This window comes from Rhagoletis pomonella, unplaced genomic scaffold, assembly GCF_013731165.1.
Source record: "Rhagoletis pomonella isolate Grant_MI unplaced genomic scaffold, Rhpom_1.0 Rhpom_scaffold_00002, whole genome shotgun sequence".
Classification (NCBI taxonomy): Eukaryota; Metazoa; Arthropoda; class Insecta; order Diptera; family Tephritidae; genus Rhagoletis; species Rhagoletis pomonella.
In genome coordinates, this window is record NW_023458556.1 from 87143626 (window position 1) to 87160559 (window position 16934).

Consider the following 16934-nt stretch of genomic DNA (forward strand, 5'->3'; position numbering starts at 1 on the left):
ATTATATGCCTGGCCAAGGCCATTTCGGTGACATAAAGATTTAAAAATCGGCTATTAACTAAGAATGTTATATCAAATTTTTTCCGACAAGTGTTCAAATAAAACTAACACGCACTCAACTTTTTTTTCTTTCATATGCGTATACTGATACGGCTTAGTACATACCTAAGGCAATATTTTTTGTATTCGTATGTATGCATATGTATACTAATTTGTTTTAGTTTATATTTAGTTTATATGAATACTAAAACAAAATTTTGGAATCTTTGGCTAATTTTACCTGTGCTTCTGGTATTTGCCGCGTTGAAAAACGCTTTAAAAAAGAGTCCTCGCGTTTTAAAGGCGGTTTCTTCTGTATCGCTGAAGATATCTGAACGGTTGTTCTGAGCTTCATCCATCGCTGGTTAGATCGATTCCTATGGTTTAAAGCAATGTTTTAAGTTATTTATTTTAGATAGTAACACAATACTATCTAGAAGTGAAACCTTCATAAATCTAAACTACAAGGGCATGAAACGAATTTTAAACGACCTGAATGCATTTTCTAGAGAGCGATAATAAACAAATATTTCTTTCTAATTTTAAATGATTATAAAAAATAAAAATGTATATGGTTATATGTACTACCTGGTCCATATTACCCCCAATTAGATATTTTAGCTTTACTGAGTTTTTTCTTTCAATTTACTAAGCATATGAGCCATTCTTTTTTAAGTCGGACGGATTTCGTAAAAAAATTATCTCATGTCTCCGATTCGCTTCATATTTTTTTATGGGTTCTATACATGAAATAAGCTAACGCGTATTCGACGAGACTTCATCTTAATATCGTTTTAAAGCTGAAGAAACTGGCGTAGCATTTCTATATATAAGATGGTTATGATCGTCCTAAAGCAAACTTCGCTATTAACAGTTTAACTGTCTGAAGTTTATTTGTATAGTGAAGACCAGTAAATTAGGGATTTAAAATTACTTGTTTGTTGGTTTTAAAATTGCTACGCCCGTTTCTAGAAGACTTTTTTTTTGAATGAAAAAAGTGTGGGACAAATGCTGTTAACAAAGGGATGTTCTGCCAAAATCCGCAATATAATCTTCGATTTGCCTACTTTAGTCCTGCAATTGCCACGCCCATTTGTAGGTGTTTTTCGCCTTAAAGAAAAATAATGCCATACAAATATTAATTCCGGATAGGACTTCTATCGGAATCTGCAATAAAATTTAAATTTTTGCAAAAACTCGTTTTTTAACACCTTGCTAAATATGTATATCTCATCATAAACTTTCGAAAAATAAACCATCTCATCATAAAAAAAAAAAATATTTTGAAAATAGCTCTTGAAATACGCCAATTTTTTAACCATGATTTTTATAGAAAAAACAAGGGTTACGATGGTGTAATTTTAAATCAATAATTCAATAATTTACTGGTCTTCACTATGCAAATCAACTTCAAAAAGTTTAACTGTTAATAGCTAAGTTAGAAATATTGAGCTTGTTTAGATTTAAAACGACGTTAATAAGAACCATCGTATATACTTACAAGTATGGAATCCTATGCCCCTTTTTGTCTAATCTCTTTCTAACAGCGGACGTGCCTGCCAAACAGCGGACGTGCCTGCCAAACTGAAAAGCATGATGGCGGCAGTGTTTGACAGGCACGTTCGACGATGCGAACGGCAATGGAAGGTAAGAAATGGAAGATGGATGACATGAGAATGAGAGAATTATGAAATAGCAGAATTTCGAACCAAAACGAATTTCAAAAATCTGACAATGCGAATAACGTCAAAATGAAAGAAATGCAAAATACCGAAATGTCGAAACAGAAGAAATAGATGACAAGCACGTGTTCAAGGGTTTCGTGCAACAAAAAGAGTTGTTGTGTTGCGCCATACAATATTAAAAAAAAGTAATTTGGTTAAATACGCTTTTCTATTAAGTTGAAAAATTACATATTTCGCCAGCCAAAAAGTATATAAATAAATATATAGCATATTGCTATAAGATTTATTTATAAAAACGGTACATGCTTATGACCTTATTCATAAAAAAGAAAATAGATGTAAAGTAACATTAAAAAAATCGATTTGCTTACTTTTTAAGAATTTGGGAAAAACATTTAACTAAAGTTTTTGTGCACCCATCTCTTTTTCTGTTTATTATTTTCAAATTTTTCTTTTCCTTAATACTCATTGAGTTTTCATTTACACCCAGCAAAAATCAAAATATTTTATAAGAAATTTGTTGACCGTTTCTCGCACACTTCTTTCATGCTTTTTTATCGTAGTTATTATTCTGTTGACATCTAAACTGCCATAAATTTTATGTTGTTGCCAATACATTGTTTTCTGGCGTTTCCTCTGTGAACTTTTATAGCTACATTCATAAAAATATTACTAATTTTGGTTTATAATTTTTTTCCATCTTGTTATTGCTGAATATCAAAAAGGAATTAATAAATAATAAAAAGTTAGTTAAAATTTTAGTGAATGGTTCTTGCAAATAATATTATTTTATGGTTGAAATGACTTGATCGCCGTCAGGAGCTTATCAACTTTTTTGCCAAAACCAAAGCAGACGGGAAGGAAAAATAGTTGTTCATTTACGATTTGTCTGAAATATCGTTCTTGAAACGCGTTACTGCTCACTAAATTTGTAAAAATAAAATTTTTTCACTTAATTGTTATATTCTTCCTCATTGTGGTAAATTTACTCATCATCACAGCAGGGCGCAATCTTCTTTTCTATGATTATTGTATCGCTACTTTGAATTTCTCAATTTTGACAATTCTGATCTAAAGGTAAACGAAACCTCAGAAACTTTAAATGCACTGAAATTCACTAATACCCACTTCCGCAAAAATCACCTTATTTCGTATTTCCTTTGTTAAAAGTTATTGTAAATCACATATTTTTATTGCCTTATTAATAAAAAATAAAAATTTTAAAAAGCTTTTTAAATTGCCGTTTACAAACATTTTTCAATTTATAAGCCTTTTTTAAGCTACTTTATTGTTTATGAATAAGGCTATTACAAATTAGCACAATCAAAACACGTTCCTTATCGAAAAATTTATTATTAAGAAAATTTGCTGTTCTCACATTTTCTTTCAACATCCAATTCGACTTTTGTTACTTTTTGTACAGATATGTCATCGCCGCCAGGACGGCGCAATCTTGTATTCTATCTTTCTTGTCAAATATGCATTTAGATCTAACTGTCATGCTACTATTAATGGTAACCATGAATATTCATTAAAATCGTTTCAATTCGGAATAAAAGTAATTTACATACTGCTAGTGTAAATATATTTTTTAATATAAACTACCTTTTTTAATTCTAAAATAAATCAACAATCTCAATATTTATAAGAAAATTGTCTTCAAAAAATACGTCCTAAATCATCCCTGTTGATATCATAATTCAAATGCAAATTAGAATAGAAATTTTGATACAAAAGTTTTTTCCGCGATATTCATCATACAAATTTATCATCTTACTTGTCCGTATGTCGCTCTGGAAAGAAATATATTTTAACTGATATGTTTTCTTGAAAATAAATGCAAATTTACCTATTTTTCCACCGGCAGGCACGAATATGATATTCAAAACAGAAGCAATGACAATGAATTTTACACACATTGTTGTATTTTAGCGCAAAACGATAAGTTTCACAAATATTTTAAATTATTGCCTGGAACATACATATTTATCGTTATTATTGGAAATGCAAGACTTGGCACGCATTTTTAATTTCTTTTTTATTGAATTCAAATGAATAAAAACACATTTTTTCTAAAATATTTCTCAATTTACATTTTAAAGTTTTTTCTGAAACTTGAATGTAACTCTGTGCGGAGAATGAGAGAATTGAAAATCAGGTGATCTCAGCTGTTTTCAAATGTAAACAAACAAAATGGCGCTTTCCATACTTGTAAGCTTATACGATGATAAGAACCCATAACAAAAATTTGAAGCGAATCGTAAGTGTGAACTCAAATTTGGTGTTCGATATGAAAAAGAACGCCTCATATATTTTACGTTTGAAGTTTATGAGTGACAAATAAAAATAAAAATGAAAAAATAAGTGCTTTTTTCAGTGAGTTAAATATATTTAAATGAATTATTTCAAGCATAAGTCTAAGACCCGAATAGTGCATTTTGTATGAAATTTAACTTGTTAACAAATATTTCGCGAGCGGGTTGGCTGAAAAAATCCAATCGTAAGTATAAAGCATGATTCAGTAATTAAAGGTTTACTCACTAGTGGCATTAGAGTTTTGACACTCCCTTAACTCCCTTAAAGCTGAGTTAAGCAAGACTTAGACTTGACTTGTCATGAAAATTGTATGTCTGGCAAATGAGCAGCATGTATATGTAGTTACCCAAAAAACCAGCTTCACTTAGAAACTTGGAGTACTATAGATTTTTGATTTCCAAGTTAAATTTCTAAGTGCAAAGAGAGCCGTGAGAGAATCATGCTACCAATTAATTTTTTCATAAAATCTCTACAAATATGCCACTCAAATATAATTTTTGAACAAATGTAATTCATCTGGCAATCGAAAAACAGACTTTCAAATAAAGACAGAAAATTAAATAAAAACAATCACAATTTGAAATGCGTAAATACATTTATTTTAATAGTAATTTTGTAGCAATTTTGGAGCAAAAACAAATTAAACGTTTACTGTTATAATCCATAATTAAATGCATACATTGAATTATTCAATCATTAAATAATCGATATTTATATGTAACTAATAATGAAATGGAATCAGTAATCGATAGTTGAAATGAAATGTACTACTATTTACTATTATTGGTTATGCAACCCTGCGTGTATTGTATGAAACAAGGTCGACTCTTAATCGGAATAAACAGTTGAGTTTTTGCTAGCTTACGCGTCGGTCTCATATTTTACACTGGCGACGAGGTTTAAAAAAGATATACATATGTACAAGGAAAAAAACGCGTTGCGGTAGTGCAATGAAGTTCTTCAATTCGTGTCTCGCATTCTTGTAATAATGGTGAACGAAAGTGAAATAATTCAAAAACTATTACTCGAACAACAAGAGTTCACGAAAAATTTGCTGAAGCAGCAACACCAGTGGATGCAATCCATCCTTCAAACTCATGCTGGTGGTGCAGGTGGTCAAACCATTGTACCATCGTTTCACAGTTTCTCTCTCTAAGGAACAACTGACTTGGGAGTCTTACTTAGAGCAGCTGCAACAACATTTTAGTGCATATAGTGTAAATTGTGCGGAAAAGCAAAAGTCATTTTCTCTTGCCTGGACTGGCACAGAAATTTTTGAATTGCTGAAAAATCTCTTTGGAAGGGCTCAATTACATGAGCAAACATACAAACAGCTAACGGAAAAGCTAACGGAACATTTTGAAGCAAAACGACATACAGTCGCCGCGCGATATGATTTTTTTATGGGCTGTTTTTGCTTACGCGTAAATGTACATTTAGCGCATTTAGCTCTAAATGCTACTCTAAATGTACATTTATCCATACAAAATTCGTCATCTAAATGCAACTAAATGCAACTCAATCTTTGCATTTAGAATCTAAATGCTAAAAGCATCCCTGTGATCTTCCAAAATTTCCACGATTCGAACATGGTTTAATGAGAAAAAGTGGCAACATTGCTTTTTCGAGTATACAACCGCTAGCTGCGTTTCAGTGATCGCCGATCGAGATTTCATTTATTATTTTACATTATTTGGATAAAGAAAAGTTACGCAAATTCAACATCGATATGATGCTGATAAAAATCTGGATTAATTTGTGATCAACTCTGTTTGTTTTGTTTCCTAATTAGGTGTGGAAAATATAATTGGCAGCACCGACAAATGAATATATACACAAACAAATGTTCGGTTATGGTTAAAACAATTCAGGTTTTTGTATTGAATTTTCGGTTTAGAATTTATTTTTCCTTTTCAGTAGGGGTTTTTGCACATTATCTTTTCCGTGAGAATTTATCGTAATGGATACGGATCTGAATAAGCGACTGGAACACGGCTGTTTGTCAAAAGCATACGATTTCGAACTCGCGTAAATGTACATTTGCTAAATGCGATAGCATGAACGCTCTTCGAAAACATATGTTCGAAAGTGCTAAATGTTGCATTTTAAATGCAGCAAAAACGCTGCATTAAACGCGAAATGAAGTCAAAGCAAACGTATAGGGAATATGTCGCTGATCTTCCCGGAATTGCAAAATAATGTCAGTTTGTGTGCTCCGCACTAAATTGCTCTCACAGCTTCGCTGATGAGATGATTCGTGATCAAATAATCACACACACGCCGCACGATGCTGTGCGCGTAGCTTCGTTACAAAAAATTTAACCATCCCTTTCCGACATTATGCTCATTGCTGAGTCGTATGAAACAACGGCGAAAACAGTTGCGACGATTAAAGAACAAGTGTCTGAAAAGGAAAGTCCTGTAAACGCAGTATATACAAAAAAGTTCAAAGACAAAGGGAAAAGCAACAGCAAAAGCAACAATGAGTTGCAGAAATTTAAATAATGCTCGGGTTGTGGCAGCTCACATTCGCGACAAAACTGCAAATTCAGGAAGGCAATAGCCCTGTTCGCGTACGCACTATCCAGTAAATCCAGTACTAATTTTAATGGTTTTTTACTGGATTTCGTTTTCGTGTGCAAAAACTTGCAAGAAACTAGCAAAAGACGGGAAATTGAGAGAGCAAACACGACAGCTGAACTTGCAAGTTTTACTGGATTTTTACTGGATAAATTTTTACTAGCAACTATTTGCTAGTAAGAAAAACAGCTGATGGCATGATGCTTAATGTTATTCACATTAACAAAATACAGTATATTTTGCTTTGCTGCCTCTATGCTTAAGTGCACATTTAAGATACCTACCCCAAAATGCGCATCAAAAGCATTATTTTTAACATTTATAAGGAAACTGCTCCGATAGATGCATTCAACATACCTGCACATTGGCGATACCTGCCTTAAAAATTGTGCGACTAGTATCAATTATCAATTAAAGTATTACGTTTACCTGCACTGGCCATACAATTACCTAATTTTACAACCTTTTATTTATTTTGCTCATCTCGCAGAACAACGAAAATGGCTATCAATTTATGTAGTTATATAGATAATTAGATAACATTCGGTAAAAATTTCGCTTGCAGTAATCTCTACATGGTAAGTGCTCCGCCAATATTTGGTTTCATAGGGATTCGGATACCTTCCTCATTGAGGTAGTAAAGAAAATTCGCTTAAGTGCCTTTTTCGGTTACGTGCACAAGTTTTTCGTGCAAAGAAGGATGTGCAGCTAAGCAAAATATCCTGTAATTGTTTGTTGTGCCTGTAGAGTTGCAATTGACAAAATAAACCTATTTAAATTTATAATAAGATGGAAAATACTAGTTTTCTAAGAAAATTGCATCGGAAAGTAACAAATTAATCAGCCGTTCATAAAACTAGCAACTTCGTGCTAGTTTTGCGTTTTCGTACTCGGTTTCGAAATCAAGCAAATTTGTAGCGTTACTGAAGGCGAAATTAATAAAGTAAAAAATGCTTTGTGAACAGTATAGTGAAGTGTTCGAGCCCGCACTTGGTACAGTTAAGAGTTTTAAAGCCTCGATATATCTAAAGCCAAACGCAGTGGCTAAATTTAAAAAATGCCGTCAAATCCCTTATGCCCAACTGTCCCTATTTAAAAAAGAAGCAGAAGGGCTCAGAAACGCTGGTATTTGGAAACCTATTAAATTTTCCCAATGGGCTGCACCCATAGTATTAGCACCAAAGTCAGATGGGTCAATACGAATATGCGGAGACTTTAAACAAGCTATCAATTCGCAAATTGATATTGAGCGGTATCCATTACCAACACGTGAGAGTCTGTTCCATGCCATCCGTTGTGCCAAACATTTTTCAAAAATCGATATCAAAGATGCGTACCTACAAATGGAATTGGACGACAATGCGAAATCCTTGATGGTAGTTATCACACCGTTGGGCCTGTTTCAATACCAACGCCTTCCATATGGTATTGCAAGCGCGCCAGCCATATTTCAAAAACATTTAGAGCAGTTACTTCAAGGCGTCGAAGGTTGCGGCAACTACCTGGACGACATCATCATTACTGCGCCAACGTTCGAGGAGCACATCCAGCGTCTGGAGAAAGTTCTACAAATTCTAAGAGCCAACGGCATCAAATGCAAACAGCAAAAGTGTTGCTTCCTACAAGAGAAAGTCGAGTACCTTGGCCGCCAAGTTAGCGCCAACGGTATATTACCAGACGAATCCGGTCTCAAAGCAGTGAGAGACCTTCAACCCCCGAAAAATTTGAAGCAGGTGGAAGCATTTATGGGTAAGGTCAACTATTACCATTCATTTATACCCAATTATTCGCATATAGCTGCCCCAATCAACATGTTGCGGCGAAAAAACGTATCATTTTCATGGGGAGCGGAACAACAGCGAGCATTTTTGGCTCTAAAAAAACATATACTCAATGCTACTCAGTTAGCTCACTTCGACGAAAAGCTTCCGTAGGTACTTGCCACCGATGCCTCTTCATATGGGATTGGCGCTGTCCTTTCACATACATATGCAGACGGTAGCGAAAGGCCAATTGCATTTGCCTCCAAAACCCTTGATAAACATCAGCTGCGGTACAGCCAGATTGAAAAGGAAGGCTTGTCAATCATTATCGGGGTCAAACGTTTTCACCAATATCTTTATGGTAGACGATTTTCTTTAATAACGGACCACAAGCAGCTGGTTAGTATTTTCAGCGCAAGCAGTCAACTGCCTTCCATGACTTCACATCGTTTGCAACGATGGGCGATTACTCTAATGGCATATCAGTACGATGTCAAATATCGTAAAACTTCTGCACATGGCAATACAGATGCGTTGTCACGCCTTCCTTTAGGGCCAGACGAAAAATTCGATCAACAGGAAGCATGCTATAACGTTAAGGAACTCAACCCTCCAATTGATGCGGAAATTATTGCAACGTACGCCAATAAAGATCCAGTTTTCACGTCAGTCACGTTCGTTATTTTGTCAAAAATGGATGGCCTGAAAAGCTACTTCCGCAATATTCTGAACTCCAACCTTTTTTCAATAGAAAAAATGCATTCACTATTGCCAATAACTTACTCTGCCTCCAAACTGAGTGTACGCGTGTTGTCGTACCTATTGCCTTGAAGCAGCGAATCCTCAAATTGTTACACGATGGACACTGGGGTACATCAAAAATGAAGCAACTTGCTAGACAACACGTATGGTGGGCCGACATTGATAGGGGCATAGCAAAACTTGCCGATCAATGTGACATTTGTAAAGCTGTTAATCCTGCTCCAACCAGAAATTACGAGGAGTGGCCTGCACCAAGCCACCCGGATTTTGCCGGACCATTTTATTCTTCTATGTGGCTTATATGTGTTGATGCTTTTTCACAATTCCTGTTCGTCTTGCCAATGACAACAACAACGTCAGCTGACACAATAGCCTCATTGTCCTCTATCTTTGCTATTGAGGGAATTCCGAATACACTCGTTAGTGATAACGGTCCGCAGCTCACATCTGATGATTTCAAGAATTTTTGCGCTCAGCTTGGAATAAAGCATCTTACATGTGCGCCGTTCCATCCAGCCCCAAACGGCCTCGCGGAAAGATTTGTAAGAACTCTTAAAACAGCAGTTAAGAAGAACGTCGATGATGGGTTACGGTTGAATGCCGCTGTAACTAAATTTTTATCCACTTACCGATTCATGCCGAATGTCGATGGTAAATCACCCGCTGAACGTCTCCATGGCAGACAGGTTCGCACAGTATTAAGCCAAGCATTTGAAATGCCGAAACAAAAAAAACCGAACATTAACAAGTAACTCTTCGTTTTACGTAAATCAACCTGTCTTTGCTCGTAACTACGCAAGCGGGGAAAAATGGGTAAAAGCCATTATTACACAAATACTTGGGAAAATGGTTTATGTGGTAAAAACTGAGCATGGCAATTTAAAACGCCATGCCAACCAACTTAAAGCTAGACACAACTCTGATATCGGTTCTGCGCATCCACAATCAGATATAGCAACGTTGATTCCAGTAGAGGAAAATTCAGCAGCCTTTCCTAATGCGCAATCCACACGGTTACCTTCAGATAATGTAAAGCCGGAACCACCCGCTACATCAACGCAACCACCGCAGTTATTAGATCAACATGAAACAATAATGAGAGACGTACCCATTCATCAAAGCTCTCGTATTAAACAGGGTGTACAACGTTATACAGCACAAGATTTTCGTTAATAATTTTAATTGTTTTATTGTATTCTATTATCGCATAAATTACAAAAATTTACAGTTGATGTAAATAATAAGGAATTTCGCAGGGTGAAGTAATGTTATAATCCATAATTAAATGCATACATTGAATTATTCAATCATTAAATAATCGATATTTATATGTAACTAATAATGAAATGGAATCAGTAATCGATAGTTGAAATGAAATGTACTACTATTTACTATTATTGGTTATGCAACCCTGCGTGTATTGTATGAAACAAGGTCGACTCTTAATTGGAATAAACAGTTGAGTTTTTGCTAGCTTACGCGTCGGTCTCATATTTTACACTTACTATTTTACGTGTACAAATACAAGTGCTAAGAATTAAAACAAAGAGAAAAGGTAATAGGCGACTGAGTAATCGCATCAAAGTTTCTAGCTAAGTCAAGTCAAGTCTAAAGGCTCTGTTATGCATACTTGGAATTGCTTGACAGGTGTCACATAAGGAATCTGTTAAATGAGCTTCGCGTGTAAGCGGTTACTCAACGCACAGCATTACATAAGTAGAAGTTTGTTGGTTTTTGATTTCTACGTAAAAATGGTATAGCAGTGCATGCAATGCCAAGTATGCATAACTGAGCCTTAAGTCTTGCATAACCCAGCTTTTACACAAGCTTTGCACACACACGAACCCACACACAGTGCCTTGCTAAGAGAGCTGATTTTGTCAAGAGGGAGCGAGAAATTTATTTTCTGAGCAAACTGAATCATGAGTATAAAGCCTTTTTAGACCATTCTAACTAGAAAATTGTCGTTGCGCAACCTTGTTGACTTTTTATAGTTTTTCTACAAAGTTAGAAATTTGGATGTACATTGCTTTTGTAAGACATATCATTTTGTTTTGGGATGTACAACAAGTATACAAATACCAAGAATTCCTTTATTTTATAGAAAACTGTTTAATAATTACTGTACTGCTTTTTTAAATTTAGATAACTATAGTTTTTTGTCCGAGAACCTTATCCTCGGGTTCGCTGTAAAAATTTCTTTGTTTTGACACAAGATTTATTTATTATACAGTGAAAATTACTAGTATGTATTAGGTACTTAGCTGTTCATACCTGTCAAGGTATGCCAGGAAAAAAAGACAACCCAACGATTTCACATTCTACAGGTATATTATTGGAATATAATTTGTTAGATAAACAACAAATCAGTGTACTGAACTGAAATTTTAGATTTCGCGAAATCCAGCATATATTTTCATGACTTCGATTTCTTAGATTTCAATCAGATTTCAACGAAATCCTATCGAAATCCTCACTTTTGTAAAACGAACAAACCTCAAAAACATTTTAGCAACTGTCAACGAAATCCAAAGAAAGTGCGGTGGAAACACTTTAACAAGATTTTAATATTTCGAGGTCGAAAGCTCAGATTTCAGTTCAGTGCGAATGTAATATTAGACTATATTGTGTGAACTATTTTTGAAAATAAGATTCACGGTCCATACTTGCCTACTTTACACTATATATGTACATTAGGGTGGTCCAAAAATGCATGTGAAAAAGTAAAGTCGGAATTTTAATGCCGCCACCACCTAGCATTATTATATACCGAAAAAATATACCCCTGTTTTTATTTTGAGCGCTCAAAGTTTTCCATGCATTTTATATGTGGAAAAAAAACTTTTCGTAGAAATGGTATATAATTCTTGAAAATCAATATTTTTCGTTAGGTCCGCCTAAACCTCCACAACATGCAATGGGGGGACTAATAAAAAATCTTTAGTATTAAAAACTGGTTAAATAAACAATTGGATATCAATACTGGAAGTCTTTTGAAGAGAACCACAGCTTTACTTTCGAAAAATATCGATTTTCAAGAATTCTATACCATTTCTACGAAAAGTTGTTTTTCGCCCATATAAAATACATGGAAAACTTTGAGCGCTCAAAATAAAAACCGGGGTTAATTTTTTCGGTATATAATAATGCTAGGGGGTGGCGACATTAATAATCCGACTTTATTTTTTCACACCCTGCAGTGAAAAGCCAAACCAGTCAGTACAAATACCAGTTCATTAACTAATATGTGCTAAAACGATGGCCTACCAGTTCGACAATTTCGAAGAACTTAAGCATTCAGCGACATCTTCCTTTGAATTGCCAAACCAAACATAAAACGCAATTAATTGCTTTTCTTACAAATGTCGGCTGTGGCGTTGCGTGAAGACTACCAGACTCCGGTGCTGGGATCGCAGGTTCGAGCCCGCTTAGAGGTGGTTAAGAGTTTTTAAAATTAAATCAATGTAAGTCAATATAATTATTCCAAAAAACACTCACGGTACCCTGAAAACAATTTCAACCCTCAAGTTTGTAACGTAGCTCCCCTACGCTACACTAACAGACATATGTACATACGTACCCAGTAGAACTTGGGAGCATCGTACGATTGCTCTGTGAGTACTCCCTTGGGAGTATACGAATACTCCCCATTGCTCCCTATGCTTCTGTGTATAAGCATGTAATTTTGTGTACTCCCTTTAACATTGGATGTCCTAGGAGGAGGAGTAATCCCTTTTACCTCCTAAACGAGCAATCGGGGAGCACACACAGAATTATCATCACACAAACCGTCTAATGGAGCAAAACGGGAGTACTCCCATAGTTACCTAAATACATTACACAAATGATACGTCTTACATATTTGCTTAATTTTAGAATTATATTGCAGAGAAATCATATGAAAGTAAAACATAATAATAACAAAACGGTAAGATAAGATTTGAATTATGTATATGCACCTATATGCACACAGAGCTGGGTCGTAATGATTCCTTTAGGAATTAAGTTACTCCCAATTACAGATTACAAGGAATTGTAATTAGGAATCAATGCCTTCAGTCCACAGCAAAGGAATCGATTACTTTCTCAATTCCTTGAAGTAATTTCAAATGTAATTGTTTTTTTTTTTTTGAATTCCATTACAAGGAATTTCATATTGTAATTGGAATAAATTACGTGCTAGTAATGTAATTTTTTTTCAATTCCTTTGAAAGGAATTGAAAATGTAATTGATTTTTTTTCAATTCCTTTACCTGGAATTGCAAGAGTACTTTAGTTTTTTCAATTACTCAAAGGAATTGTTAAAGTAATAGAGAAACTGAAAGTTCATTCACGAATGTATAATGTGGAATTTTTGTTGTGATCAGATTAAAAAGCACACATTGGACATCTTCTATGTATATCTATATATATAAAAATGTTGTGTTCGTATGTCACGGTCATCAAAACTCGAGAACGGCTGAACCGATTTTGATAATTATTTTTTTTATTATTCGGTATAATACCAGAACCAATGATATCGCAAAAATTTGGAGGGTTGCCACCTATTTTAAAATTTTTAAACCAAATTATGTTGATAAAATTAATGAATTATTACAATATGGGTATCAAGTTAAAGAGGTTTAAGAAAGATAACTGCTGGAAGTATTTTTTCGAAGGGTTGCCACCTATTTGAAAATTTTACCTCAGTCAAATGGATAAAATAAATGAAATATTGCCATGTGTGTGTCAAACTAAAGAGTTTTAAGAAGGCTTACTGCCGAAAATATGTCTGAGGAGGGTTGCCATCTGTTTGAAAATTTAAATAAATTACATTGATAAAATAAATAAAATATTACAATATGGGTATCAAATTAAAGAGGTTTAAGAAAGATAACTGTTGGAAATATTTTTGAGGGGGGCTGCCACCTATTTGGAAATTGTAACTCAGTTAAATTGATGTAGTAAGAGAAATGTTGACGTGTGGATGTCAAACTAAAGAGTTTTAAAAAGGCTTACAGTCTACCATGAACACTTCCAGAAATATGCAATATGAAAAGTTCGGTTTATATGAGAGGTGCCACGCCCCATTCTCCAAACTTGCAAATTTTTCTCCATTAGTACGGAATTGATCTTATATATGTATATATCCCCATACCGAGTTCTAGTCCTCTACCACAAATATACGCAGTTTGAAAAATTCGGTTGGTATGGGTGGTGCCATGCCCCCTTTCTATATCGAAACTTTTTTTAGCCTAAAACTATCCCTGGAAATTTCAAAAAAATCGGTACGGCCTTTCTCGAGCTTTGTGAACAGAAAAAAACGGCTTTCAAAATATATATTAGTATAAACTAGCCAATATCTGCTTGTTTTGCGGCTTAAAATACTACTAACGATGAAAATCGATGGATAAATAAACAAGTTTGCAAGGGTTAAGTGAAAGTGCAATAATTTTTTGTATGAAATACTAGCAGGAAATAATGTTACTCATACGCCACATCGTACATGACCGTATGACCATATTAAAGTTTGAATTTTTTTCATTCGCAATGAAAACTTAAAATGAAAATAACTTGACTAAATTACCTTGTTTAAAAAAAACGGTATACAGATCCGTAACATACTACTTAAAATTAATTTTACGTCTCTCGGCGTTTTTTTGTGTAATTTTAGCGTCGTTACAGTGTTTTCATCAAAATTTAGCCATAGCAATACTTGGTTCCGGCTGTACAGCATCGAGAAACTGCAAGTAAGTGGAGAAGGCGCTTCAATTGCATCAATTTGCAAAACAAATAGGCTTCGAGCGGTATACCAACAACTCTATCTTACACGCTCATAAGCTTTTTTCGGAAAAGGTTCGTGACTTTGCTAATATCTGCTAAGCTTCGAAAACAGCGCCACCTGTAGGCCCGTATCATAAATTCATAAAACTGTGTTGCCAGCATTCGTTTTCTACGCTGTTCTGAAATCATTTCAATTAGAATGGCAGCAGGAGCTGGCAAGCGAGGCCGCGAAAATAACCCTACGGAACTGGAACCTGCGAAAACTCCAAGGATATCTATGTCTTCACCGAATTTACTGCGAAACATGGACCAACGTATCGCAAAATTAAATGACCTGCTTGCAAAACAAATTCAGGAATCCGAGAATAGAATTTTCGAGCTTTTCTGCAAAAAGAAAGAAAAGAAATTCGACGGTATCAAACGTGACCTGAACGCTGTAAATGATAGAGTCACACGCCTAGAGGCGGCGTTCGGTCATGTTGGTGTTCTCGAAGACGAGCTCGCTGCTTTAAAAATACAAGTTTCCAGACAAGAAAGTATAATTTCCGCTTGCGATGTTCGTGTAACGGGGATACCTCATGAGGAAGGTGAAAACTTGCAAAGCATTTTTCCATCACCTCTGTTTTTCGTTAGACACTCAACTACCTCCCATTAAAAGCATTTTTCGGATTAGAAAAACTGAAAACTCCACAGCTGACCCTGCCATAATTATAAAGTTTAATACTGCCACAGAGAAGAACGGTTTGCTTAAAACCATATCAAATTTTAGACGTATAAACAAGAAACCGCTACAGCTTACACTCGTGGGTATTAACTCGGACGCCCACTTCTATGTTAATGAGTCTCTGAGTAATATTTAAATCTGCTTTCCATCTGAAAAAGCGAAAAAAGTTGCCGCCGTTTTTACAAAACGGGGGATGGTCCACATCAAACGGTTGGGCAGTGATAGGCCGCAAGTTATATATACCATGGGCGACCTTTGCAATCTAGAAAACACCAGTCCTGCCGCCGTAATGGAACATTCCTTTCGTGAGCCGAAGAACATAGCAGCATATCAACGCAACAAACTTCAACTTAAATGCGAACTTCGTATGCTGTTACTAACTAATTTGTATTTTATATTTTTAAATATTGCTTTCGTCTTTTGTCATGATCTTTCTTTTGCCTTTTACGTACACAAATCTTGTAAATGTTACGGATATCTTTCATTGCTTAACTTTTTAGAACCTAGATGCAGTGCCATAATTAACTTACACAACTTTTATAATGTCGCCCTTAGCCTTTAAGCGAACGAGTTCCAAAGACTGTTTATACAGCATGTTGCGTATTATTAGCAAGCGTGCCACAGGCTTTAAGATAGTACATTTGAATGCGCAAAGTTTGTTTTAAAAACTCGACGAATTTAGATATCTCATCGAAAATTCAGATATTCATGTTGTGTGGATATCTGAAACGTGGTTTTCCTCGCACCACAACAATAATATTTTGCATGTAAATGGTTATCAACTTTTTAGAGCTGATAGGCATGGTCATGGTGGAGGTGTAGCAATATATGTAAAAAATGGTCTGTCTTGTAAATTAAATTGTGTGTCGTCTTGTGGTGCTTTGGTCGAATATGTGTTCGTTGACGTATGTTCAAACAATAAAAAAATTCTTGTTGGTTGTGTATATAGGCCTAACCGTAGTGTCTACTTTACGGACTTTACGGATTTCTTGGACCGCTACTCGTGAACTATAATGACATTTTAATTGCAGGGGACTTTAATAGTAACTTGCTCATGGATACCAGTATAAGATTGAGTATGGAGTCGCTAGGGCTCTTCCCGACAAATACTTCCTTGCCAACGCATTTCACCTCTACTAACAGCACACTTTTAGATGTATTCTTTGTAAGTGATCTGCGGAAATCCCTCTATTACAATAAACTATCTGCACCAACATTTTCAAAACATGACCTAATATTTCTGATATTTGATTTCCAAATATCCGAATCGCCAACTTCTTTCTCATATCGCGACTTTAAAAA

The 16934-nt window shown here is 35.0% G+C and overlaps 1 protein-coding gene across 1 annotated transcript in view; it reads right to left on the minus strand.

Moving 5' to 3' along the window:
- Window positions 1–244: 244 nt before the first annotated feature.
- LOC118755730 overlaps window positions 245–16934 on the minus strand; it is an 80099-nt gene continuing 63409 nt past the window's right edge. The window contains exon 4 of the mRNA XM_036490558.1: window positions 245–416. Within this exon, the coding sequence (XP_036346451.1) occupies window positions 245–416 (172 nt within the window). The remainder of the gene's footprint in view (window positions 417–16934) is intronic.